The sequence below is a fragment of the Entamoeba histolytica genome, genomic scaffold (genome assembly GCF_000208925.1).
Source record: "Entamoeba histolytica HM-1:IMSS scf_1104750517265 genomic scaffold, whole genome shotgun sequence".
In the NCBI taxonomy this organism is placed as follows: Eukaryota; Evosea; order Mastigamoebida; family Endamoebidae; genus Entamoeba; species Entamoeba histolytica.
The window spans coordinates 1-27,647 of record NW_001915017.1 but is presented as its reverse complement, the minus strand read 5'-3'; the positions used below and the strand labels follow the sequence as shown (position 1 = coordinate 27,647).

The 27,647-nt window shown below is 24.6% G+C and overlaps 11 protein-coding genes across 11 annotated transcripts, besides 1 other annotated feature; 5 read left to right on the top strand and 6 right to left on the bottom strand.

Moving 5' to 3' along the window:
• Positions 1–764: 764 nt before the first annotated feature.
• Positions 765–895: a repeat region.
• A 50-nt stretch (positions 896–945) lies between these two features.
• Positions 946–2,844, top strand: EHI_065320 (heat shock protein 70, putative; the record flags this gene model as incomplete). The annotated part of the gene is made up of 1 exon (XM_649388.2): positions 946–2,844. The coding sequence occupies one exon, from the start codon at positions 946–948 to the stop codon at positions 2,842–2,844; it is 1,899 nt and encodes a 632-aa protein (XP_654480.2).
• Positions 2,845–3,535: 691 nt separating this feature from the next.
• Positions 3,536–4,018, bottom strand: EHI_065310 (glycoprotein FP21 precursor, putative; the record flags this gene model as incomplete). The annotated part of the gene is made up of 1 exon (XM_001913882.1): positions 3,536–4,018. The coding sequence occupies one exon, from the start codon at positions 4,016–4,018 to the stop codon at positions 3,536–3,538; it is 483 nt and encodes a 160-aa protein (XP_001913917.1).
• Positions 4,019–4,127: 109 nt separating this feature from the next.
• On the bottom strand, positions 4,128–5,156 carry EHI_065300 (uncharacterized protein; the record flags this gene model as incomplete). Its single annotated transcript, XM_647304.1, has 3 exons — positions 4,128–4,684; positions 4,731–4,992; positions 5,052–5,156. 3 exons carry the CDS (start codon positions 5,154–5,156, stop codon positions 4,128–4,130), a joined length of 924 nt encoding a protein of 307 aa, XP_652396.1.
• Positions 5,157–5,479: 323 nt separating this feature from the next.
• Positions 5,480–5,974, bottom strand: EHI_065290 (acetyltransferase, GNAT family; the record flags this gene model as incomplete). The annotated part of the gene is made up of 1 exon (XM_647305.1): positions 5,480–5,974. The coding sequence occupies one exon, from the start codon at positions 5,972–5,974 to the stop codon at positions 5,480–5,482; it is 495 nt and encodes a 164-aa protein (XP_652397.1).
• Positions 5,975–6,382: 408 nt separating this feature from the next.
• On the top strand, positions 6,383–7,337 carry EHI_065280 (cell division protein kinase 2, putative; the record flags this gene model as incomplete). The annotated part of the gene is made up of 2 exons (XM_647306.1): positions 6,383–6,576; positions 6,656–7,337. 2 exons carry the CDS (start codon positions 6,383–6,385, stop codon positions 7,335–7,337), a joined length of 876 nt encoding a protein of 291 aa, XP_652398.1.
• A 97-nt stretch (positions 7,338–7,434) lies between these two features.
• On the bottom strand, positions 7,435–8,219 carry EHI_065270 (40S ribosomal protein S3a, putative; the record flags this gene model as incomplete). Its single annotated transcript, XM_647307.2, has 1 exon — positions 7,435–8,219. One exon carries the CDS (start codon positions 8,217–8,219, stop codon positions 7,449–7,451), a length of 771 nt encoding a protein of 256 aa, XP_652399.1. The 3' UTR covers positions 7,435–7,448.
• Positions 8,220–9,913: 1,694 nt separating this feature from the next.
• EHI_065260 (uncharacterized protein) lies at positions 9,914–10,966 on the top strand (the record flags this gene model as incomplete). Its single annotated transcript, XM_647308.1, has 1 exon — positions 9,914–10,966. One exon carries the CDS (start codon positions 9,914–9,916, stop codon positions 10,964–10,966), a length of 1,053 nt encoding a protein of 350 aa, XP_652400.1.
• A 5,190-nt stretch (positions 10,967–16,156) lies between these two features.
• Positions 16,157–17,395, top strand: EHI_065250 (Lecithin:cholesterol acyltransferase, putative; the record flags this gene model as incomplete). Its single annotated transcript, XM_647310.1, has 1 exon — positions 16,157–17,395. One exon carries the CDS (start codon positions 16,157–16,159, stop codon positions 17,393–17,395), a length of 1,239 nt encoding a protein of 412 aa, XP_652402.1.
• Positions 17,396–17,477: 82 nt separating this feature from the next.
• On the bottom strand, positions 17,478–23,306 carry EHI_065240 (uncharacterized protein; the record flags this gene model as incomplete). Its single annotated transcript, XM_647311.2, has 2 exons — positions 17,478–22,711; positions 22,790–23,306. 2 exons carry the CDS (start codon positions 23,304–23,306, stop codon positions 17,478–17,480), a joined length of 5,751 nt encoding a protein of 1,916 aa, XP_652403.2.
• A 263-nt stretch (positions 23,307–23,569) lies between these two features.
• On the bottom strand, positions 23,570–26,554 carry EHI_065230 (uncharacterized protein; the record flags this gene model as incomplete). The annotated part of the gene is made up of 1 exon (XM_001913881.1): positions 23,570–26,554. The coding sequence occupies one exon, from the start codon at positions 26,552–26,554 to the stop codon at positions 23,570–23,572; it is 2,985 nt and encodes a 994-aa protein (XP_001913916.1).
• A 156-nt stretch (positions 26,555–26,710) lies between these two features.
• Positions 26,711–27,199, top strand: EHI_065220 (uncharacterized protein; the record flags this gene model as incomplete). Its single annotated transcript, XM_647314.1, has 1 exon — positions 26,711–27,199. The coding sequence occupies one exon, from the start codon at positions 26,711–26,713 to the stop codon at positions 27,197–27,199; it is 489 nt and encodes a 162-aa protein (XP_652406.1).
• Positions 27,200–27,647: the final 448 nt, after the last annotated feature.

Sequence of the window (27,647 nt, the reverse complement as noted above, 5' to 3'; positions counted from 1 at the left end):
GAGTTTACATCATCAAAATTTCCATCATTATAATTAATGTTTATTCTCTCTCATTTATTTTGTATTGTTTTTGTCTTAATTTCGTTTTCTATTTCTTTAGATTTCTATCATTAATTTAAGAATAATTCATGCATTATTTATCAAAACTGTAATACTTTCTACTATCTTATCTTTATATTCATCAATTTTTTTATAATTTTTGTATTATTTAATTCATTCAAATTTATGGTTGAGATATTTTCATTTTATTGTTTTGAAGATATATTATTTCATAACAATAATTCCTTGTTATAATGAAATGTTATTGAACAACCTGTCGATATTATTCAATGAAGGGGATATTGTATATTTATATTTTCTATTTCTTTATGACATTTACTGGTTATGGTATTTAATTATTTCTTCACTTCAATATGTATCTCAATAACTTTGTATCTTTTTCATTATTATGTATATGAGGGATATATGATCTAAATGTTGTATGATTTATTAATGTTTCAATTATATTGGATTTTCATTACGTGTATTCAACTTTTATAGATTAAATTATTAATACATTTCTTGTAACTAATTTTGAATATATGAATTACATTTAGTATTTATTCATTTTAAAATAATTTTATCATTACGTTCATTCTTTTTCATGTTTGTAATATCTCTTGATTTTTATTTATTTCTTATGTTATGATTCTTGTATTTTATCTTTTATATTATATATTCTTTCTGATATATTATAATAAGTGAACAACATTACAGTCATAATATCTTACTTCACTCTTTGCAGAATTGGTAATATATTCTCTATCCAAAAGCAACGTCATAACCAGATAATTACTGAAGACGTAATGATTTGATTTATTTTAGGGTTTGTGTGGTGTTTCTGATATACCAACTTCAAATCTAAAGAAAAACCAAAAAAACAAAGAAAAGATAAAAAGCAAAAAAATGAATGAAGAGTATGTAGTAGGAATAGATTTAGGAACGACAAATTCATGTATGGCAAGATATGATGAACATCATCAAAGGGTTGAAGTGATAAAGAGTAAAGAAGGGAAAGAAAAGATTGAGTCGATAGTAAGATTTACAAAAGAAGGGAGAATAATAGGGGAAGAAGCGAGAAGAAGTTCACAAGGGGTGATAATATATGATACGAAACGATTGATAGGGAAGAAATATGATGAAATGATAGAGAAAGAAGGGGAGAAATTAGAGTATCGAATACGACGGAATGCAGGGAATGGGGAAGTAGAGATAGGAGTAAGTGAAGAGGAATGGTATTCAGGGGAAGAAATAGGGAATATGATAATACGGAAATTAATAGAAGAAGCTAAAGAACAATATAAAATAGCACCTCGTAAAGCAGTAATTGCAGTACCAGCACATTTTAAAGATGAAGAAAGAAAAGCAACGATATATGCAGGAGAAATAGCAGGATTAGAAGTTATAGGAATAATAAATGAACCAACAGCGGCAGCAATTGCATATGGATATGATAAAAAATATTGTGAAGGGAAAACAATACTTGTATTTGATATTGGAGGAGGAACATTTGATATAACATTAATTAGAATGAATAAAAGAAATCAACAAGTAATAGCAACTGAAGGAGAAAGACATTTAGGAGGAAAAGATATAGATAGAAAAGTAGAAGAAATATTAATGAAGAAATGGAAAGAGATTGATAAAGAAAAAGCAGAAGAGAGTTATAAAAGAAAGAAATATCGAATTGAAAAGATAAGTGAAGAAATTAAAATTATTTTAAGTACTAATCAACGATGTACATTTGATTTGAGTGAATTTTATGAAGAAGAAGAAGAAATAATAAATATTGAAATTAGTAGACAAGAAGTTGAAGAAGCAAGTAAAGAAATTTTTGAGAAATGTATTAAATGTATTGAACGTATGTTTGAAGATAAAACAATGCAAAAGAAAGGTATAAGAAAAGAAAGTGTAGAAGAAGTTATTCTTGTTGGTGGGACAAGTAAAATTCCTAAAATTCGAGAGATGGTAAGTGAATATTTTGATCTTATTCCAAACCGAGAAATTGATCCAGACCAAACAGTTGCAAGAGGAGCAGCATTAGTTGGATATGAACTTTTTAAAGAAGGAATAAATAAACAAACAGATACAAATAATGAAGAATTAGTAAAAGGAATAAATTCAAAGAAAGAAGAAATAAATTCAAAAAAAGAAGAAAAGGATATAAACATTCCAACATATAATGATATTACATCTCATTCAATCCAATTAAAAACAAAACAAGGATTTAGTACATTAATTAAAAGATTTACAAGATTACCAGTAAAACATGTTCAAGAATTTAAAACATCAAATGGATATTCAACAACGGCATGTTTTCCAATTTTTGAAGGAGAAGGAAATACAGAAGAAGAATTAAGTTATTTAGAAACATTTACTATCAGTGGACTTCCTGAACTTCCAGCAGGAGCAGTTCGATTTGAAGTTGAATGTGAAATTACATTAGATGGAACGATTCATGTCATTGCACGAACTATAGAACCTAAAGAATTAAAGCTTCAAGAAGAAATTGAAGTGAGTAACAAGAAACAAAAAGACAAGCAAGCAAATCTTCCAACACTTATTCAACGATCCAATTTGTTAGATATTCAAGATGTTGAATTGAAGAAAATCAAAAGTCTTCACTCTGAAAAAAATCGTCTTCTTCATATCCTTAAAAAACAAGGTAAATCTAATGAAATTCAAATCATAAACTCGTGGTTCAATTCAAATCCTCATGCATCTTCTGTTCAAATTAAATCATTTCTTGATAATTTCACTCATTCTTTCTATTCTCTTTCTTCTTTTCATTCTTCTTTTAACTAACAATAACATCTTTTTAGTTTACGATGTTATTCTGGAACATTCAAACCAATTTGAATGTGACATTTCAAACACACAAACATCCCATTAAATCAACACATTCAAACATCAAAGAATAATTTGTTATAGTAATTAATAATTGATAGATACTTCAATAATCAACAAAACAAAGAATAACAGAAAAGCAATTAACAATAAGAATAATGATAAAATAATATCCAAATGGTATTTATTCATAAGAAAATCGAAAGAACATTGAATAATAACAAAAGAAATGAGATAAATGTTAATGTTAATACTAAATCAAATAAACACAATAACACCATTTAATTGAATGAACAATCAACATATACAAGAAATAAAAATGATAATCTTAATAATGAAATAACCAACTAAAAAGAAAATAAAAATAAAAATAAAAATAAAAAACATTAATATCAAATAAATTGAATCAACTTAATCAATCATTTCTCAATATGTTGGAATTTTATTCATTTATATTTTTCATTATGTTTTTTTTTTATTTGTTAGGAAGTACGATTGGATTAATCTCAACTGAAAAAGGAAGGATATATGACAAAAATATAAACACTTAATTATCTAACATTTATTTATACTGATTTTTCAATGAAATGAAGTTTAATTTTAAATTCTTGTTTATAAAGATCTAAAAAAAAGAAAATTAAGATATGAATTAAACAAATTCTTCTAACCATTTATTCTTTTGTTTAATTTCTGCTTCTTCTTCTTTGGTGAAATCATTAATAATTCCAAAAGTACTTCTAAGTTCTTCAACACTTTTTCCTTTAATCATTTCAGCAATATATTTGCAACCTAATTCTAATAATACTTGTACGTCTAAATTGTTTGCAGCGATAATTAATTCAAATAATTTTTGTTGGTCCAAATCGAAGAAAGAATAGTCCCATGATGTTAATTGTCCTTTTTTTTCACTTTCATTTCCTCCAAGGAAAGGGTATTGATGGTGATGGCTAATAAAATCTATCATTTTCTTTAAAGTCTCTTTATTTACTTGGGTCAATGGAATTATTTTCTCAGTTTGAAAGTCTTCTAATAAATTTCTAACTGCTCCAATTTCTTGTGCAATTGCTTTTTCTACTTGAAAATTCTCATTGTCACAGCTAACTAATGTAACCATAGAACCTGTTTCTGCCATATTATTGATAACTAAAATAAAGAGTTTAATTTAATTTTTAAGTTTTTAGTTTTTAAACAGCAAAGGAAGAATAGAATAAAATAATTAAGTTTTTTATTTAAGTATAGTTTCAATGTAGTGAGAAATGGTCACAATAAGGAAATTCAACAAAAGTCTTGACTTTATTCTCGTTAAAAAGCAGAGTAATAATCATACTGTTATTTGTTTGATTAAATCCATGATGTACTTCTTTGTTAAGAAGTGGAGCTGAGTTGTAACAATAAAGAACAATAACTTTAGGACAAGAATTATATGATAAGAAAGTATTTTTAGTGATAGAAAATTGAAGAGTACCTTGAATAATTGAATGATAAACATTACGTTGTTTACCATTAATTAAACGAGTAACATTAAAAGAGACAGTATCATAAGGGTCTAATATAGAATGGACACCAGCACAAATACCACCGATACAATCATACACATTATCACTTGATAAATCGAAAGGAGAATTTTTATAGTGTTGTTGAATAAAATAATGTGGTTGGATCTTTATTGACATTTGATGAGAAGTTAAATATTCTTTTAAATTGTCTGTTTGAGGAGACCAAATAAGATATGATATTGAAGGAAAATGAAGGAATTTTTCTTTGTATTTATCCAATTGTGAAAAAGGTATTTGAATATCTAAAATATGAATATATTAAATAAATAAAGAATAGAAAGAACAAACAATAACGATTTGTTATTTTGTCTAATTGACCTATAATACCTAAACATTGATACTCTTGAGACTCAAGAATGAAATGAACTTTTTGGTTATATATCTGAATAATAAATGGACTTAATAATGTTGTTTGTGAAATTATTTCACAATTAGGAAATAATTGTATTAATTCAATTAAATCATTTAATTTACAATCAACTTTAATAGTTTCTTTATTCTGAATAATGTCATGAATTAATTCATTTGCTTCAAATTCAATAACATGAATCTACCAATTAACATTATATTTCTTTTTCTTTGTTTTTTTAAAATGAACTTTTTTCAAACTTTTTGAATTGCATGAAGTCCGTTTAAAAAGTCAAATAAAGAAGTTTCTTCTAAAGAATACTCTTTTTCAACTCTTCTTGTCCTTTCGACTTGTGACTTTTTCATCTGAAAAAATCTTGTTCTTTTCTATGGTTTTATTTTGTGGTTATTTCTTTTATAAATAATAATTTCTTTATAGTTTTAAAATAACTTCACTTTCTATTCATTTAAGAATTTATCAAAAATTGCGATCAGATACTTTTTTAACAGCACTGAATGCCTGGACATGTGTATAGAGGGTTCGAATCACTATACGACCAGAGACGCCTAAGACAGAGGATATTCTTCATTTCGCAATATATTATTTTTTTTTTTTTTAAATAAAGTTATATATAATAAAATTAATAATTATGGGTATTAAATATTAATTAAATTCACTTAATTTTAAATTAAAAATTAAATTCCATTTCCATATCAAGTAGGTCAAACCCATTAAAAATCGTATTTAAATTCTTAACAAAATGAAATCCTTGTTTTTCATAAAATTGACGTGCAGTATTTTGTTGGTGACAATTTAAATGAATTTTTTTATAATGATGTTCTATTGCCATATCTTTTACTTTATCCATTAATTTATGACCAAGTCCTTGACCTCTGAATGAAGGTAATAAATAAAAGTCATGCAAATAACAATAATCTTCTGAAGAATTATATTCAATTCCTGTATAACCAAATAATTGTAAATTGACATAATGAAAAACAAATTGATAATTTGAATTAATTTGTTGTTTCAATTGTTCAGTATTGTATAAATACTTATAAATCGCATCTCTTGCCTCTGGACTGAGTAAATTATCATTATAAGTTGAATAGAAAGTAATCTTCGTGATTTCTTGTAATTTTGGAATATCTTTCAATTGAACTATTTTTGATTCAAAGTCCATTAAAGCTTAGAAAAATGTCTAATCAGGTTTGCATTTACAGTTTTATAATCTCTCTTGTAATAACCCTTGTCAAGCATCTCTTCTTCAAGCTTCCAAAAGACAAATTATTTTATAAAAAAATCTTTATTTTTATTATAAGCGAGACTTAAAAGGAGTAAAAATAAAAACTCAAATTCCAATAAGAATGAAGATATAGTAAAAGTAATTAATAATAAACCATAATAAAAATCAAAATAAATTAAAGAGAAAGATAAAAAGAAGAGGCAACAAGAAATAAGAATTTACCAAAAAAAGCTAAATAAAATATAAAAGTAGATGATGTGGAATTAAAAATATTATAAATGCCAAATAAAAGGGTATAAAGAACAAACGAACAAGAAAAGTATTAAAAAAGAAGTATAAAATACAATGACAAGATATGAGAAAAAACAACAATTAGGAGAAGGAACATATGGTGTTGTTTGTAAAGCATGGGACACAGTCTGTAATAGATATGTTGCACTTAAAAAAATAAAACAAGAACGAGAGGATGATGGTATTCCAGTTACATCAGTAAGAGAAATAGCTGTATTACTTGAACTGAAACATCCTAATGTAGTAGAGTTTGTTTAATATAAAATGAAATAAAAATAAATAAAAGAAGATAAAAAAAGATAAAAAGAAAGTACTGATAAAATATAGTTTATATGACATTTACTTAGAAGATAAATTCTTGTATTTAGTATTTGAATTTTGTGATGAAGATTTATATCAGTTTATGTCGAGGTCTTCAAAAATTCCAATTAATGAAACAAGATCAATTGTATATCAAATACTTCAAGGACTTGCTTTTTGCCATTATCATCAAATACTTCACAGAGATATGAAACCACAAAATATCTTAATTAATAAAAATGGAACAATTAAATTAGGTGATTTTGGTCTTGCAAGACTTACAACAATAAATGATCGTAAGTATACTTCTGAAGTTGTTACATTATGGTACCGTGCACCAGAGATTCTTCTTGGGGCAACTCAATATGGAGGTGCAATAGATATATGGTCTACTGCAGCTATCTTTGGAGAATTAATTAATAAAGAAGAATTGTTTAAAGGGAGATGTAAAATTGATCAATTATTTAAAATCTTCTCTCAATTAGGAACTCCAACTGAAGACATTTGGAATGGTGTCACTAAACTCCCTTTTTACCTTTCTACTTTCCCTAAATGGAAAGCAAAAGATCTTCATACAATTTTTCATACAGATGAACGTGCAGTTGATCTTTTACAAAAAATGTTTATCTACACTCCTGAAAAAAGAATTTCTGCTGCTGATGCTTTAAAACATCCATTCTTTGATCCTTTAAATAAACCAAATAATTAATTTTATCTTTAACTAAATTCTTTTTATGTTTTTTATACCATTTTTTAATACTCAAAAATATGTTATTTTCTTTTCTAAAATTAAATGTGTAATTTAATACCTACAATTCAATTATGCTTCAACTACTTCTCCTTTTTCTTCAGCAACTGGGGCAGCTTCAACTGGTGCACTAGTGTCTTGATGTTGGTCAAGAAGTTTAAGTGAATCAATTTTACCAGCCTTAAGAATCTTAACTTTACGAATGTAGACATTGTCCATTGAGAAGACTTTGCTACATTTAGCAACAATTTCTTTTGGAAGTTTGTTTTCTCTAAGATAATCAACAAATTGTGTAAGTTCACGTGAAGCAGCTTCTTTAGTGATAAGATTGTTCATAATCTTTCTAATCTTCTTAATTTGAGCACTTTTAGCATATGAAGTTTTCTTGATTTGGTTGGATTTTCTGCTGGTGAATCCAATGCAGAAGATTCTAATTAAATGTCCATCAGTAGTTTTAACATCAACTGATGTTTCAATAAGAGTACACCACTTCTTAACAATTGATCTTAATTTATCAGTTGTGAGTTTAAGTCCATGGAAAATCATAAGACAATCTTTTCCATTAACATCTTCACATTTAAATTTGTAGTTGTATGCTCCAAATTTTTCATTTTCCATGAGATCAGCAAGATTTACTTCAACAACTCTTCCTTTAAGTTGTTCTGAAGCAATTCTAGTACCAGCTGTTTTATTTACAACAATTTGTCCAACAGTTCTTCTCTTGAAGTTCTTTGGTACTTTAACATTATACCATTCCTTCTTGGAGAATGGCTCAGCAATCTTTCTCTTGCTTCCCTTCTTAACGTTTCCTGCCTTATACTTCTTATTCTTTCCTGTTGCCATTCTTCTTTTCTGTTTGTATCTTTAATGATTTTGCTCGTTTAAATAGTTCTTCTCAGGGTTGAAAATAAACTCTTTAGAGTCGAGATGCCCTGTTTCAATCTCTAAAATATATTTTATTTATTTTTATTGAATATTAGAGTAAAAATTTGTTCTAAAGTACTAAAAACTAATTTAATAAAATATTAGAGAATAACTGCTTTTTTTAATTATAAATTACATTAAAAATTAATAAAATAAGAAAATTATTAATCTTAGATAAATTAAATATAAGTTTATAATAAATTTATTTAAGATATATAAATATAGAAATATTTTTTTAAGATCTATCTTAGTAAAAAACCCTCGTATAATACAAATAATGAATATATTTTTCTCTAAGAATATATCTTAATAAAGAAATCCTCTAAAATACAATAAAAATGAATAAATTTATATTTATAAATAATCATGATTATTTAAATATTACATACTTATTTACTCTATATTACACTTTATTTACTTAAATTTTTTATAAAAAGTAATATAAATAATTTTTTAGGATAATTTTTCAGAAGAAACAGTGAATATTTGTAATACTTTAAAACAGTATTTAAATACAAAAAGTAAAACCATGTGAAACAAAGCATAATTAATATATGTCAATTTTTCAATTATGAATAAGATAATAAACATTTTATAGCTTCTAAAATAAAACAAAATAACTAAAAATTTTGTATATTTAATAAGTAATAATTATTTTCTGATATTTATTTGTCAGGCTTTTTTAAATATTTTTGTTTTTATTAATACCCTCATTCTTACATTTTTTTATGTTTGTTTGTCTGTTTTTTTATGACAATGTAAAAATGTGAAATTCTAATACATAAAGGAAATTACATTTAGAAAAATTAAAATAGTTTTTTAAATAAAAAATCATTAATAATATGTATTTATGTAAATAATTATTTAGGAAAAAAAGCATGAAAAATCTAACCAAAATAAGAACATTTGGTTCGCAAATAAATATTTCTTCATTCTGGAATATTCCTTTTTTATTAAAAATAATTAACAACATAAAAATATTATCCAAACAAATTTTTCAATACCTTTTATATACGAATCAGTCTAATAACATCATTTGACTAAGAAATTCTTTTGTTAGAGACTTAAAGAAAAAATAATTTTCGTTAATCTTATATTAGGAATAAATATTTACTAACTATATTTTGTTTAAAATTATTATTAACTGATAGAAAATCACACCCCCTTCAATAATTTATCATTCCATATTCATGTATTTGTTTATTTGTTTTTTTTTTTTGATAAGCATACTTTTTGATTGTAACAATGAGTTGTGATATTGAATATGATATGATAAAGTATTTTAGATAAAACAAAACATTCATAAAAATATACAGAAAATAACATAACTTACATTAATGTTTCTACTGTTAAAGACTTATCAGAATATATTATTTGATAGAGTGAACTTTTTGTTTTATTGTTTTGGATATTCAATATTATTTCATTTTAACAAAATCAGTACTACAACCCCTTTTGCGTTATGTTATTTATCTACGAAAAGAATTTGCTGTAAAATTACATGTTAAATTTTTAATAGGAAGAATTTTCAATAATAAACGCATTTTTAAAAAAGTTTAATTCTTCATCATAAAAAAGAGTTTAATAAACTTATTTCATTAAAAAGTAAATTTATGACAAGAACATTAACAAATTTATGTATTTTTATATCAATATGTTTCTATATTCTTATTATGTTGATTGTTATTTATGTGGTTGGTAATAAACAACCAGCTCTTATTAAATTGAATACAGCTCCTATCATAACAAATCAAAGAGTTAAATCAAAATACGAAGATAAATTATTTAAACTATATAACTTTAATTATTCTGAAGAATGTGCAGTTCCATTTAAATATAAACCCAACAATCAAAGAGATTTATTGATTTATGGAGTATATTTTTCTAACAAAGGAAGTTGGCTTAACCAACGTCAAATGACATTACAAACACTTTCACTAAATCAAAATGGAATTCCAAATGCTAAAAAAATTTTATTGTTATGTGGAGAACCTCCAGAAGTTAATTTTGCTTCTTTAATGAAATCAAAAGGAGTAGAAGTTATTACAGTAAAAGTTGATTCATTATACAATGGGGCAGTTCTTAGATATGTTGTAATACAAAAATATCTTGAAGAAAATAAAGAAAAATATGACAGAGTGTTTATTGCAGACCTTAGAGATGTCTTTTTCTTTGAAGATGGATTTGCTACCTTTTCAGATAGTCAATTATATTTAAGCAATGAATGTTCTAGAAATAATAAAGGTGATATATCATGCACTTCTCTGGCAAATGAGCTAACAAAAAAATGGATGACACAAAGTATTAATAAAGAAGTTGCAGAATTATATGCAGCAAATAAAACTAAGATTGTTAATTCTGGAACAATTTTTGGTGGAACTGAAAAGGTTCTTCGGTTACTTCAAATTTATACTTCTCAATTTAATTACCAAAGAGTTGATATATGGGGATATGATCAGTCATTATTAAATTATATGTATTATACTGGTCAATTTAACTCGTTAAATATTACAGTTGCTAATTGTGATCAAATGTTTTGTTTTGATATGAGAAATGGTTGTTATTATAATAAACAAGAAAAATCCTTAATTGTACGAGGAACTAAATGTTCACCGATTATTAGACATAAGATTGTATCCCAAAATCCAGATCTTGTTCTTTTCTAGTCATCTAGTACTTAGTTATAAAAACTCTGGTTTTTATTCACAGAGTTATTTGATTATTTTTATTCTTTAAATAATCTTCAATTCTTTTTATTCATAATTTTGTGTTTATTTAATGAATTTAAAATGGTAGTAAGTAAACGTTATTTATTAGATAAACTTATTTCATTTGTTCTGATAAATTATTTCTTTCATAAAATGGAATTCTTATTTTTGGAATTTTCACTTTGTTGATATGACTTGTTCAAGTTTATTGTATATTTATACTTAACACGATCATTTTAATTGTGAAGGTATTAAATATACATAAAATTAAACGGAATATTTCTTCTTTGAAATAATTATAAAGTTAAAAATTATTTATTTTCTATTCAATTAGTTGTTTTTTTTTTAAAATTCAATTTTATCAAAAAGATTTAATGTACTTTTAATGTAAATTAACTATTTCATTTGATGTATTGGTAGTTTATAATAACTATAAAATCTTACATTATAGTTGACATTTCGCAAATATTTATTCGTCTAATTATTGAAAGAGTTAGTAAATAAACATTTGAACAATAAAATTTTATTTCTTTCATAAGAAATATCGAAAATACAAATATTAGCATTTTAGTTATAATTTTCATGAAAAGGATATGCTTATTCTTAGTTTTAACAAGTTTAATAATCACATAAAATCTGTTTAAAAGTTTTAAATATAATAGAATTACAAAAGAATTTATACAAATAATAAATTGTTATAACCAAACAATGAATATAAAACAAAAAATTGCTAAGAATTATTGGATAGAGTTTTTGGTTACTATCAACATTATCAAATAATTGAATAAAGATATTAAATTATATTTTATTATAAATAATTTGTTAATCAAATGGATTATTTCTTCAAGTTATCTTTGATTTATCCATATAATGAATTATACAAATATCAACAACAGTTTTTGCGTTTTGAAAAAGAACAAACAATGAAATAATATATAAAATGAATATTTTTATGTTTTTTTCTTAAATTTTACAATTTTAATCGACTTTTAGGTAAAGTAATTACTAAAATTCAATAAGGCATTTTCTTATTTATATATAATCTTTTTGAATATTTACAGTAGTTATGGAGAAAAAATGCAATAACATTTTGAGTATTGTATAAAACTAAGGTTTTGTTTAATATTGTAAAGAAAATAGAATATAATAAATGATATACTTCAAATCAGTAAATATTGTACTAAAATCTTTTATAAGCAAAATTTAATAAAATAATTTTATCGTTCAAGATTATCAAAGTAACTAAAATTGCTTAGATACGTGTATTTTATGAATCTCATTAGGAATAATACTTTAATTAGCACGTGAACAAATAATAATTTAAAAAAATAATCTAAAAACAACTAACTACAAGTTAAATCAAAAATAAAACGGTTTATTCAATAATATAAACAAAATAAAATGATTTGTTTATATGTATATACATTGATAAAAATGAACAAATAAAATGATACATAACTGTAAGAAATAAAAAGAATTCAAAGAATTAATTGAACATAATAAATAATTGTCATTATTTTATAGTTATCCATCATCTTCAATAAATACAAATACCATTACAAACTAATATGCAACTATTTATTGTACGATTATTTCATTATACATTGATATTAACAATCAAACTATTTATATTATTCTTTAGAAATTATTGTAAATAATGATCGGAATATTTTGATTTATTTTATTAGAACATTTACAAATATTCAAAATTGTTTATTCATAAATAATTAATCATTTTTATATTGTTTAAAAATTTGTTTTTTTAACAAATTATATTTATCAAAATATTCTATATTTATCAATTTTCATGTAATTTTTTAATGAATTATTTCAATTATATATTATCTTAATTATAAATATATAGTATAATTTAATATTAATTCGAATAATATTATTGTGTAAATTTAATGTATTACTTTATTTATGAATATAAATGAATGAGTATAGTATCATTACAATATTAGTGATTTTTATTATCTAATATAACAAAAATGAGAATGCTTATCTTTGTTTTAGAGTAGTTACATTTACTAAACAGTTAGTTTTATTTTAGATGACTTTTTCTTATTCAAAGTATTGAAATAGGAAAATAACAGTGCTAAAAAATGATAAGAATATATTTAAGTTAATGAAATTACTTCAAATAATGATCTTATTTTCTTTTTGAAAGAAAAAGTATTAAAATAAACTTCATTTCATTTCCACAGCAATAATTCTTTTTGGTGTGAAATGTTCTGGATGTTGTTTCCCACAGAGTGCATTTGATATTCCTTCATATTCATATGAACGTTGATCACAATACGATAATGTTTTATAATTTTCTTTACCAACACCAATATCTTCACCATTTCCAAATCCAAATAAATAGTCATGTGATTGATTGCATAGATAAAAAGTGTATTGAGGTTCTTTAATATCAAATTTTTTCATCCCTTGAAATACACCATCTATTCTTCCATTTGATTCTAATGAAAATAAAAATGATTTTGGGTCATTAATAAAACAAATAACTTTATCAATTTTAGAATTAATATATCCTCCAAACTTATTTCCGTTTTCATCTTCAATAATAATTATTATATGTTCTTTATTCATTATTCTTCTATCAAATACTGATGTATTTTTATTCCAATCATCTTTATCTGAATCAATTAGTATATTTCCAAATCTTTTTTCTGTCCATTCTTCTAATTCTTTCATTTCTTCCATTTTTATCATTCCTTTCATATTTTCTAATCTCTTCTTTCTTTCAGGATAATCACTATATTGTTTTCCCCATTCTTCTTTTTTATCTTTAAATTCCTTTTTAATATAATTAATTTCTTCATTAATTCTCTGAATTTCATATTCTAATTTTGTGACTTTGTCTTCCATTTTCATTTCTTCTATTTTAATGATTTTATCTATTATTTTATTCTTTGCTTTTCCTAGTGTCTCTTCATCATCACTGCAGTCTTTCATTATTACTTCCATTTTATTCTTAATATCTTCTATTTTACTCATCGTTGTTTTCCCTTTTTCTATCACTAATCTTCTTCTTCTAACTACTTCATTCATCCTATCAAATATTCCTTCTCCTCTTTTAATAGCTTCTTCAAATGTCTCATTCTCTTGTTTTTCAAACACTTCATTTTTATTACTGCCTAAATAATATTGGTATTGTTTTGTCGTTTCTTCAATTGATTGTTGTATGCTTGGAAGTGTTTTTATTACTTCTTTAATAGTTTTATTATTCATCAATTCTTCCATTTCACTTTGTTTTGATATTTGAAAGATTAAACTAAACAATTTAAATAAATCTGACACGTTCATAATATTCACTAAATCCATAAGAAATTAGTATATTCTAGTACCTATTAATATTGGATATTCAAATACTTATCATGAAGAAAAGTGTATTCAAATTTTTATTTCTTGGATTTATTTCTGTTCTTGCTTTGTTTTGTGATGCTTATTTTATTTTGGTTGAGAAATATGACAACTAACTTTGAATGTTCTATACAACAGAAATATGTTGAACTAAATTATCACAAGAAATATTTATCATAACAAAATAATATAAGCAACAAGCTATGGAGAAATGATAGGATAATACATTGTACCAAATGAGAAACAATAAATAATCTACCAAGACAGTGAATAAATATGACGTTATACAATATAAATTTTGATATTCAATCATCTAATATTAAATATACCAATATAAAAACTCATTACAGTTATACTAAAAATGAAGAGAAACAAATAAAACAAAGCAACAAGAAAGATACTTAGAAAAATTATTACAGAAATAATAATCATAGTTCACTAACAGAATAAGTTAATATGAAAACATTTGTAGTTCATAATAAAATGAAAATGAACGAATTTGTTGATGTAATAATATTAAGAGTATTAAATAAAAATGCTGAATAATAGAATAACTAAATATAAACTAGATGAAATAATATTATAAAATATACTTCTAATTAAATAAATGTTATTAGGTATTATAAAAGGATGAAAATAATTTTGGTTTAAATAATTGTTATTATTATCTCATAATATGATTCGTTTATCTGGTATGTTTTACATAAAGAATTATTAATTTTATTAACTATTACAAACAATAAACCCATTTATAAATAATATCAATATTCAATAAAAAACAAAGCTCTAAATTAAAAAGTATCAATAAATCAACTAAACATAAATTTATCAATTGAAAGATTAGTCAAGCAAAAACTAATAATTTATAAAAAAAGATAAATTAGGAATTATATCTAAAAACAGTTATTAGTATTGTCTTTATTTATATACATATGCTTTAAATTCAGTTTTCTTTTGATAAAGCTCTATAATTAAAATGTTCATTCAGCTTTTAATTCATAATGAATGTCCCTGATACATTTTTATGTCGAATATAATTTACTCTTTTGTTATTATGTTTACCATAGATTGGAATTTGAGAAATAATTTGATAAAACCATTTCCTCAGACAACAACATTCTTTTTATGACTTATTCTTTGTTTTTCTTTTCATTAACTTACTGTCATTATTTATAAAACTCAACTTATCGTTCTTTATCCAAGTTAAAGAATGTTTACTTCTTTACATCTTGTTTTTATGTTCAACTGTGACTGGTAAGTTTTTTTGTATAAATTTATTGTTTATTATTTATTATTTTTGTTCAGTTTCATACAAATAAATATGAATGTAATTTTAATACTGTTATACAACACATAAATAGATTTGTCTCTTGAAAAAAAAACAACAACAAAAAGAATATTCTTTGAAACACAAGAAAATGACACTTTTGTTATTTTGAATGGATTTAAAAAGATTTAAATCCAAACTACCGAAAAATCGATGGTTTAATTGATGAATTTTGACAGCAAAATGCTGCCAAAGCAGAATAAATACTAAGAAAAAAGATAAAATAAAGAAGGAATAGTCCGAATGTCCTATTTAATAAAGTCGAAAATTGAAAAAAATGAAATAAAGGAAAGATAACATGGGAAGTTTATGACATTCTTGGCTTAAAGAAAATCGAAAAAGAATAAAAATAGGTAATAACAAATCATAAAGAAAATTCAGTGAAGAAAGAAAAAAAAATATTGGAAGTTATAAATAAGGAAGAATATCTTATTAACAGTTGAACCTAAACCATGGCTGTGTCATTGATCATTATTGTTTTGTGTCTTATCTCAAACAGTTATGCAGAAGAATGTCCAGCCAAAAAACCAATTGTATTTATTCCAGGTATTCTAGCTTCAATATTAGAAGCTGAAGTGGATATTGCTGATATTTCCCAAACCCCTTTACCAAGTGATTGTGATACTCATCTTGATTATCAAAGATTATGGATTGCTTTAAAAGATTTAAATCCTTTTAATAATGATTGTATTTTAGGATATCTTACTCCAACGTGGAACTCAGAAACTAAAGAACAAATTGATATTGAAGGAGTCAATATCCTTTCTCCTAAATTTGGAAGTACATATGCATGTGATGAAATTGATCCTAATTTTCCATTATCCATATTTGCAAAATGTTTTCATGATTTAATTAAGAAATTTAAGAAATTAGGATATGTAGATGGAGATAATATGGTAGGAGCATCATATGATTGGAGATACTATAGATATGGAGAATATAAACATAAAAGAAATTGGTTTGAAGACACTAAGGAATTAATAATTAACACATATAATAAATATGGAAAAGTAGTTGTTATTTCACATTCAATGGGAGGATTAATGTTTTATAAATTTTTAGACTATGTAGGAAAAGAATTTGCAGATAAATACATTGATAATTGGGTTGCAATGTCAACACCATTCCTTGGATCAGTTAAATCTATTGCAGCAGCATTTCCAGGAAATAATCTTGGACTTCCTGTTAGAGCATCAAAAATTAGACCATTTGCAAGAAGAACAGAAACAGTTGCATTATTATTCCCAATAGGAGGAACAAAAATATTTGGAGAACAAACATTAATGAAAATTAAATCAACAGGAAAAACATATAATGCAGATGAGTTAGAAGAATTAATTAAAACATTAGATGATCCTCTCTTCCAAGAAAATTATCTTCATGGAGTTCAACATGGAATGAAAGATTTATATGAAAAATATAATTATAAATTACCATTCCCTATTAAAATGCATTGTTTAATATCATCAGGACATGAAAGCATTGATGGAGTAGAAATGGAAAATGAAAGTTATGATAGTGACAGTAAACTTTTATATAGTGATGGAGATGGTACGGTTAATTTGAATTCATTAGAATTTTGTCAAAATATTGGAGCAGAGACATTTGAGAATTTAGGAAAATATACACACACAGGAATATTAGATAGTAAAGCATCATATAAAGCAGTTTATCCTTTTGTTTGCAATTGAATTTTGTTTTCAATGAACAATTTGTTATTATTATTTTTTTGTTGTTTTATAAAAGAAATGTTATTAATAAGAAGAATTAAAATTAATTTTGTAATTTTTTTAAGTCATGAACAACTTCATCTATTGAAAATCTATCTGCTGGACATTGTTCCCATGAATTAGTAATAATATCATATAAAGCTTTTCCCATTTCTGGATGTTGAGGTAGTCTTCTACCAATACAAACAAATTTAGAGATAGACCAAGGATAAGGAAATTCATTAATTGGATAAGGGTTAGTAAGAGTATCAATAGCATACATTGTTAAAGCAAAAGAATAAATGTCAGCCTTTGAAGTAAATTTTTGACCAGACATAATTTCAGGTGCAATATAAGTAGGACGATCAACAACTTCGATTTTATGATTATTAAATTTTTTATAATTTGATTGATAACCAAAATCAGTTATTTTAGCAACAGAGCATTCATTTAAATCATCTGTAATTAATAAAACATTTGCAGGTTTAATGTTATAATGTAAATAATTTTTTGAGTGAAGAACTGCTATTCCTTTTGCAGCGTCAAGAATAATACGAGAACGTAATAAAGGAGGTAGTTGTAATTTTTTATCAATAATATCTTGTAACGTTCCCATTGGTGCAAATTCAGTAATAATTAAATTACTATTAGATAACATTACTTTACCAATATAATTACTGATATAATTATTTGAATTTAATGTTTCTAAAATCGTCAGAGGTTGTTCATATTCTTTTTGTTCATCACCAGTATAATTAAACATACCAATATTTCTAATTATTACTGGTGTAGTATTATAATAACCTTTTGTTACAATAATATTATAATTTTCTCTTAATACCTTATCATATTGAATTAAATTAGGATCAGTATTATAACTTTCAATCGTATTTGCACTAAATTTAAAGTCTAATATTCCTTTTTTAATATTATCTTCAACAATAATAATTTGAAATGGAATTTGAATATTAAATGAACAATATGGCATAAATAACAAATTAATATAACAACATTTATTTGGTTGTAAAATTAATTTTTCTGGTGAAAATTCTATTCTAAACCTTTGGTCTTTGTTAATTTTAAATGATATTTCAACTAGATTTTTTCCTTTATTTCCAATATAAAATCCTTTTGTATATTCTTTATTTAATTCCATTGTTTCTTGGAATTCAATTAAAGTAGTATTAGTTAAAATAGTTGGAATAGTAGGATAATTCATCATTGTAACAGTACAATGTCTTAATGCAAAAATTCCATTCATCCTCTTCATTTTGATTTTTTCTTCATATTTATTATAATTAATAATAATAATTATTATTATTAATATTACTAATCCAATAAATAAAGTTATTCCTATTATTATTAATGCTACACTCCATCCTGATGTATATCTTACACATCCTTTTCGATCATATGCTAATGCATACCAATTATCACATTCATTACAATTTCCATCTAATGCATCTTTACAATGAGACATTTCTGAATAATGTATACACTTTCCATCAATTATTATATATTCATGTTCACATGTTATACAAATCCCTTTCATTGGATTACATTTTAAACAATGTGTAACAATATTTTCACATGACTCACATTGTCCTTCTTGTATATAATAAGATTCTTCACATTCTCTACATTCATTTGTTCCTATTGAAATACATTTATCTTTTTTTGCCTCTTCTTTTGTAATACATTTGTCGTTATTTAATAAAAATTCTGATGAACAACGTTGACACTTATCTTTACTAATACATGTAATACATCCATTCATACATGGTTCACATGTAATTCCATTAGGATAATATCCATTTTCACAACTAATACAGAAATTATCTATTTTATTAGTACAGTATGGAATTGTTGTATTAACACAATTTCCATTTTCATCAACACTATATCCTTTTTCACATAATCTACATTTGGTATTATCTTTACAACTAATACATTTTTCTCCACATTTATCACAAGTTATTCTATTTGAATAATAACCATCAGGACAAACTCTACACACTCCATTTTTCATTACACATTCTACTTCATTTGTTTGAATAAAACTTTCTTTCATATTATTGGTATATCTCTCATTTGTTCTATATTCAATACAATTACCTTTTAAATCAATTATTTCACAATCAGAATCTATTTCAATACATTTATGTTCTTCTATATTATAATAATTTCTTTCTTCTTTACAACTTAAACATCTTCCATCTTCTATTTTATTACATCCAGTATTATCTAAACATTTTCCTGATGATAATAAATAATTTTCATCACATTTAATACATTTTTCTGTATCACATTCTAAACATCCATCTGAACATGTTTTGCATCTATTAGATGAAGAATGATATCCACTCTTACATATAATTTCATTCTTATGACTTACACTTAATGCAGAATCACTTAATTGACATTCATTATTACTCATAAAATATAATTCTTTTGTATTACAAATTGGACACATTAAATTATCTGAATAACATAATTCACATGAATTATCACACTCTTCTTTACAATGTTGTAAGTCTTGACTAAATGTTCCTTTTGGACATTTTAAACAATGTTCATTTTTATATATCTCACAATTATCTTCATTAACACTTGTACATTTATTTCCATCTATTTGTTTTCCTTCTACACATTGTATGCAACTATCAGAAGTACATCTTAAACAACCTTCTCCACATTTATTACATTGCATTTGATTTTTTTCATCAATAACCAAATAATATCCTTCTTTACATTCTACACAATGTCCACTATTAATATATTTTAAACAATTCGTAATAATATTATGTTTTGGACATTCTCCATTATTTGGAATATAATCTCCACATTTTAAACAACCAAAAGAATGTGCTTCATTAAAATATAAAATGGTACAGTAATTTATTTCACTATTAGTAACTATTAACGAATTACTATCCACTGGCTTTAATGTCAACCCATTTGTTAAAATATTAACAGTATTTTCTGTTCCTGAAAAAGAAATTCTAGTAGAAGTACTTGTATTTACATGAATTAAATTTTTATTACCATTAATATTAATATTTACATCATTTTCTAAAATAGTTAAAATAATTATTGATTCTTCCATTTCAATCGTTATTGATTCTTTAATAATTAATTCATTTATATTTTTATCTAATTTAAACACTTCATTAGTTGATAATATACCAATAATACAAAACACTCCATTATTCATATTACAAGGACATGAATAGTCTGTATCTAAAATTTCTTCATTAATAATATAATTATTGTTATTATTATAACAATAATGTTTATTAAATCCTATTCTTTCACATATTCTTTTTTCATCTTCTTTTTCTTCATTATTATTTATTATTGACGTTCCATGAATTAATGCTATTTGGTTATCACATGAAAGTGTTATTGTTCCTTTAATTGTTCTTTTCTTAGTAATCATAAAGACTTTAGAATAATTACACTTTGTTCCAGATGTTACTTCTAATTCATCTTTTGAATTTTCTAATTCAATTAATGGTTTATTTAATAAATATTCATCAGTTTGAATTGAATTAACAGAAAGTTTTTTAACTTTAGAAGTAAGAATAATATTACTTAATTCTGTATCATAAATTGTATCAATACTAACATCTTCATAATTTAATTTAATACTATTTGAAGATTTTATTGATAATTTTGTAATTGTACATGAATTAATAATAACACTTTCTTCAATAATTACTTTAATATTATTTCCTTGAATATTATTAATTACTGTATTATTTCCTTGAAAAGTAATACTTATTATATTATTATTTTCTGTATTATTAACAATAAGATTATTAAATACATCAAAATTAATAAATGTAATATCTCCTTTTATTATTATTTTCCCATTGAAATTAGTCTGTTTTATTTCATTTTTCATTTGTGTTATTTCTGTTGGAACCAAAATTGTACAATTTTGTTCTAAACATGGACATTGTGGATATTCAAACCATTTTTTATCATTATTTCCATATACAACACATTCTATCTCATATTTTTCATTTGTTGATGGACATATTCTAAATAATTTTTCTGTTAAAATTATATTACATTTAGATGCATCATTTCCATACGTACATTCAATTTCTTTAGTATCAATTTGATCATAATTATTATTTGTTAATATTAATTCAATACATTCTGTGATACTTTGAAAGTTTATTGATTTAAGACCTGTTAATTTAGATGTATTACTTAAATTAATAATTGGTTGTTGATTAAAATTATGATAATTTCCTTCTATAATCAAATTTTTAATATCAATATTTCCTTGAACATCAAGATTAACAGATTTTTCAATAATAGCTTCTTCACAATATAAATTTGTATCTATTATATATGATCTTCCACTACTAAATGTACATTTTTTAATATGATGACTTTTTCCTTTAAGTGTTTTATTACCATTTCCACTGAACATTATATTTTCCCAATATCTATCATTTTCTCCTCCATCAAATTGACTTCTTTTCATTATTAAATCTAATTTACTATCTTTCATTAATGATACAGGAAGACAATCAAATTGTTCAAATGAAGTCTCATCTTTAACATCACAATCACAATTCTCATATCCTACTTCTTTTTCTGTTTTAATCCATCTTTTAATAGAATTACCACATGCTGGTAATATCTTTTTTTCTCTTAATTTATTACTACACTCTGAACTAACTTCTGCTGCAAATACTATACTATTGTCATCTATTAATGAATCAATAATTATGTCTTTAAACTCTAATTTATTAAATAAATATTCTGCACATGTTTCAATTGTTAATACACCATTTACTTTTAATCCTCCATAAACTGTAAATCCAAAAGTTGGTAATGAAAAATCATTATTAATTGTAATATATTCACTTCCTTCTGCTGTTAAATTAAATACTAATGAATCCATTCTTTGTGGAATAAGAAAATCTGACCATGTAGTAGTGTTAACTGTATCAAACTCAATGTATGTATTATCAATATTTAATGAAAGATCAAATAAATATGAAAGATAATGACAATCAGGATATTTCAAATTATCACTTGTTTTAACTGAACCTGATTTTTCAGGTTTACATGTACAATCAGTAAATTGTCCTTTTGACCAAAAACATTGAACATATCTATGAACTTCTTGTCTTTGACAAATTGAAATCATTTTAAAATCTGAATTATCTACATCTGGCTCTTGTAATTGATACGTTGAAAATTGATAAATACATGATTTATCTGTTGTATTAATTCTTGTAGTTCGTATAAATGGTCTAGTATTTTCTGTAATCTCTAACCATGAATCATTGATTACTTTAAAAAGAACAAATGCTTCTGGTTCGTTTTTGGTAAAATAAAAGAATTCATAACCTTGTGTATACATATAAACTGCACTATTCTTTGTAACGTTTAAAAAAGTATTCGACCAAACCATTTCTCTTACTCCAAATGTAAAAACAAATGGATCAGGTAAATGTGTATTTGCTAATACCCAATGTGATCGTCTTCCTAACTCATTTAATCCAATAGAATTAAGTCCATGACCTTCTTCAAAATTGACAAATGTATCACACTCTTCAGTATTGTCCCATGACAATCGTGCTTTTTGTACAATTTCTATATGGTCGTCCCCTACAACATTAGCTGTACCTTTTTTAATTGTATAATTCCCTCCTAATGTGTCTGTTCCATACCATTCAACATCTATGGATGTTGGATATTTTCCACAAATATTTGGTGATCCCCATCCATCTTCTCCTAATGGGTAATGAACAAAAGTATTATTCTCTTTCCAATAACATACAATCCCCTCATCTGCGTTTGAACAATAAATAAATAAATACAATAGTCCAATATGAAAAAGGATGTTTATTTTAAGGACATTCATTTTATGTTAAAATCAAGTTATTGAGATTGGTTATTCTTTTAGTTCTGTTCTAAAAAAAAATTCAACTTTCTTTTGGTTATTTCTTTGTGCTTCTTTTTTCTTATGAAAATCTTTTTATAGTTTTTTATAACTCTTTTTTATTAATTAAATCAACAAAAAATCAGATATTGTTAATAATTTCTTTCTTTTTTTCTTTTTAGTATATTTTTATCGTTTTTTTTTTTAAATTAAAATTTCTTTATTTTGAATAACAAAAAAAATACTTAATCTTCAGTGAGATACACAGAGTCATACAATTTTCTCATATCAGCTAATAATTGTTCTTTAGAATCATTAATTGTAAGGCTATTTTGAGAAGGACATTTTTCTTTCACTAATTTATCAATTTCTTTTCTAAATATTTCATCAAACCTCATTTGGCTTAATATATAACCAACAAATTGATTGAGTGTTTTATCATTTACTCTAACAATTTTCATTGTATCTAAAAGTGTTGATAAATTTTTTTTAAAGTCTTGAGTTTCTGCAATTCTATATTGGGTTTGTTGGTTTGAGTCAAACAAGTTCCATCTTGATGGAAGATCTAATCCATATTGTTCCTGATAAATAGACGACTTTCCAATACACATTAATCTCATAAACATATTATTCCATACATCCATTTGATTCCAAATATCTAATTCAATTAAACTATTAATTAATTTAATTTTTTGATTCCCTTCTATTTTATATAATATTTGAGATAATTCAATAATATGTTGTGGTGTCATATAGTCTTTTTGAGAATATGCATATGTTGCTTCCTGTCGAAGAATATCACCAATTACAGCATAAACTATATTATTTATTCTACCTTCCATTTTGTTAATACAAAACGATGTGTATTTACTCATTAGTCGTTGTGTAAATATTTTTCTTCCTTCAACTTGTGATAAAAAATTAAATAACAAATCTGTGTCAAGACTCTTTGTTGTTCCTTCATTCATCATTACTAATATTCCAATTTGAATATCACTAAATTGTATTATATCATTATTAAAAACTTCTCTTACTCTTTGTTTTTTAAATCCTTCTAAATGATTATGATACATTTTTGGTTCTAATTGTGAATTAACCACAGTATTTCTTACTCTTAATGATTTAAGTTTACCACAGTCCAATACTAATGTATTAATTGGAGATACTTCAAGACTCTTTTCTGTTGATGTTTGAATAATTGAAGTAATAGGATGATATTCTTTTGAATACATTTGAATCAGTTCATTAGTATTAATCAAATAAATATTATTTATTTGCCAGTCTTCAAATATATGGTCATGTCTTTTTGGGAAATTTTGAAGGAAGAATGAAAAGTGTTGAGATTCAAATAATGCTTTCAAGAAGTCTCTTCTGTCTGATGGTTGATTATAAATAAATTCTTCTGAAGAAAAAACTACAGACTCTTTATCTGCAATCCAAGTATATCCAATATAATCTCTATATTCATTTAACATAACATTAATAAATTTAAATAATATAATTCTAACTGCACAATTAAATTCTTCACTTTTATGTAAATAATATTTTTCATCAAATATATCTGAATTAATATTGCCATTTGAATATTCTCTTTTATTAAAAACATCTTTAAGTTCATGATATACTGTATTTATCAATTTTGGAACTTCTCTTATTATTCCTTTTGACTTTACTACTCCACTGTCTAAATCAACATACACTACTTCTTCATTTTTAATAATTTTTTCTACATCTTCTTTATATTCTGATGGCACTCCCATTAAATATGTCATTGGAGAACTTACATAATCAATTAACGAATAAGGTAATGAATCAATACAAATATTACACCATTCAAATGGAAATAATAATGATTTTAAATTTTCTATTGAATATACTAATGCAGTTTTTGATGTACTTGTAATTATTACTTTTTCACCTTCTAATAATGCCAGCCATACAGCAAGTACTCCATCAATTCCAATCATTTCAAATAATGGAAGAATACTAGTAGGTATTGGTGGTAATCCATTTAAACAAGGGAGTTGAATTTCAATCTTAAATCCTAATTGTCCAAAATCATATGAATATAAATTTCCAAATGATGGTTTTCCAGTCATAAAAATTACTTGGTGACAATAATCTGTAAATTTCATATCATTTTCTACATTTATTTCATATAATGACTTTAACCATTTCCTCATAAATGTATGTAATGGAAAATCACTTGTTACTCCAACAGCATATGGTGCATATAACTCATCAGGTGTTTTTGGAATAATTTCTTGGATTTTTTTAATCATTTCTTTTTCAATTTTAAAATAAGCAATTAAGAAACATGCATATTTGGTATTAGCCATGGCATCTGTCATAACAAATGGTACAACGCTTATATTTTTGTTTGTTCTACTTACTCTTAACCCATCTCCAAAACAAAAATTCCAAATATTTAATGGAACTATTTTACCTCCATTATTTGGTGGATAACAATTTGTAATAACTCCTGTTAATCCTACTTGTTCTATGTCGTTAAATGTTGCTTGTTCATTATTCATAAAATGAAGAAGGTCTTCTGCAATATCCCCTACTGTAACTGTAAACACTGCTGAAAATAATCCACATGCTTCAACTGTTTCTCTATCTTTTGCCGATGGAAGTTGTGGCATAAATTTTTTTCTATGAAGAGGACTCTTTGATAATGTATCACTCACAAGTGACTCAAGGTCTTCCATAGAAGAAGACACTAAGGAGAATCTTGCTTTTTGTGGTTTCTCTCCTATTAACTCTTTTTCATCCTCTCTTGAAAAACGTTTAAATGTTAATAATAATTTCCCTATTTCACTTCCATTAAATGATGCTACTGTATACTTCTCTGTTGTTTCTACATTTATTCCTAATCGTTTTAATGATACTTGCACTACTCCTATTACTTGTCTTGAATTTAATTTATTATGTTTACACACTTCAATTGTTAAACGAACTGTATCTTCAGGAATAGTCATACTCCATGTTTCATTAAAGGATGGCTTATTCCCAACAGTTGTCATTGTCCTATATTTCTTTTCATTAATTTTACATACACAATAAATTCCAGTCTCACCTTCGAGAAATTCTCCTGAATGAACTGCTACTTGGAGACAATAAACACGTGATAACTCCATACCGAGTTGATGAAGGTTTTGTGAATCACTTATATTTGCTGAATTTTGAAGACCACTCTTTTGTTTTTTAAATACGAAGGTTCTTCTCATCACCATTCAACTTTCGAGATTTGTTAATTTTCAAGATGAGATAATATCCTCTCTTTTTTATTTTTTTCACCTCTTTAATCATATTTCAATATGAAGTGAAAAGACACCCAACTAAAAGCAACAGACCTAAGCAAATAAATTAAAAAATTTGTCATTATGAACTATAACAATGGAACTTCAAAAACTACTCCAACAAAAAGAAATGGTAACACACAAAACCATCCTACTAACGATGTCATAGACAAAAAATGTCTCACACTGGCAAAAGCAATAAACCAACTTATTCGAGACAGAAATATTTTAGTTAAGATTGCTAAACGGCATGAAAGTGTTGCTACTCAATTTGAAGCAATGATTGCACGACACCAAACAATAGAAAATGAAAAAATTACATTTCTTCAAAACCAAATACATGGATTAAACAAACAACTTCAATCAATTCAAGTCATGTTAGGAGAATTAAATAAGACTAATAAAGAAATAACACCAAATGCAACGATAATACTTAAACAATGCGGAGTATCATCTCCATTATATGCTGGGAGAAATGTGAATGATTTATCAACAATCAAACAATATGTTTATCATGACTTGACTAAATGTGTTGCACGGCTTCATGTTTGTTTTAAAAAAAGAAAGATTTAATAAGATTAAAGAATTGACAAAATAGCGAAGAGTCAAAATGCTAGAAAATAACAACAATTCATGTGACGTAACACTAATTCCATAAAGACAGTACTGAAAGGTTAGATTAGACAAGTTAAAAGGAAAACGTCAAAAGAAGAAACTATAAAGAATAATAAAAAAAAAAGGAAATATGAAACGAGATAAAAATAGAGAAACAGGGTTTAAAAAAGAAAAAGAAAAAAGATTTACCCTTAAAACAAAAAAAAAGATAATAGAGTAAATTCAGTACCATGCCATTGTATACATTTAAAAAAATTACGCCTGTTCCTACATCAAATGAATTACAAGATGTAGTACTTAGTGGGACTAATAAACATACTCCAACTGTTGTTCATAAACAATATGCTATTCATCGAATTCGTGCATTTTATATGAGAAAGGTTAAATATTGTTCACAATCATATCA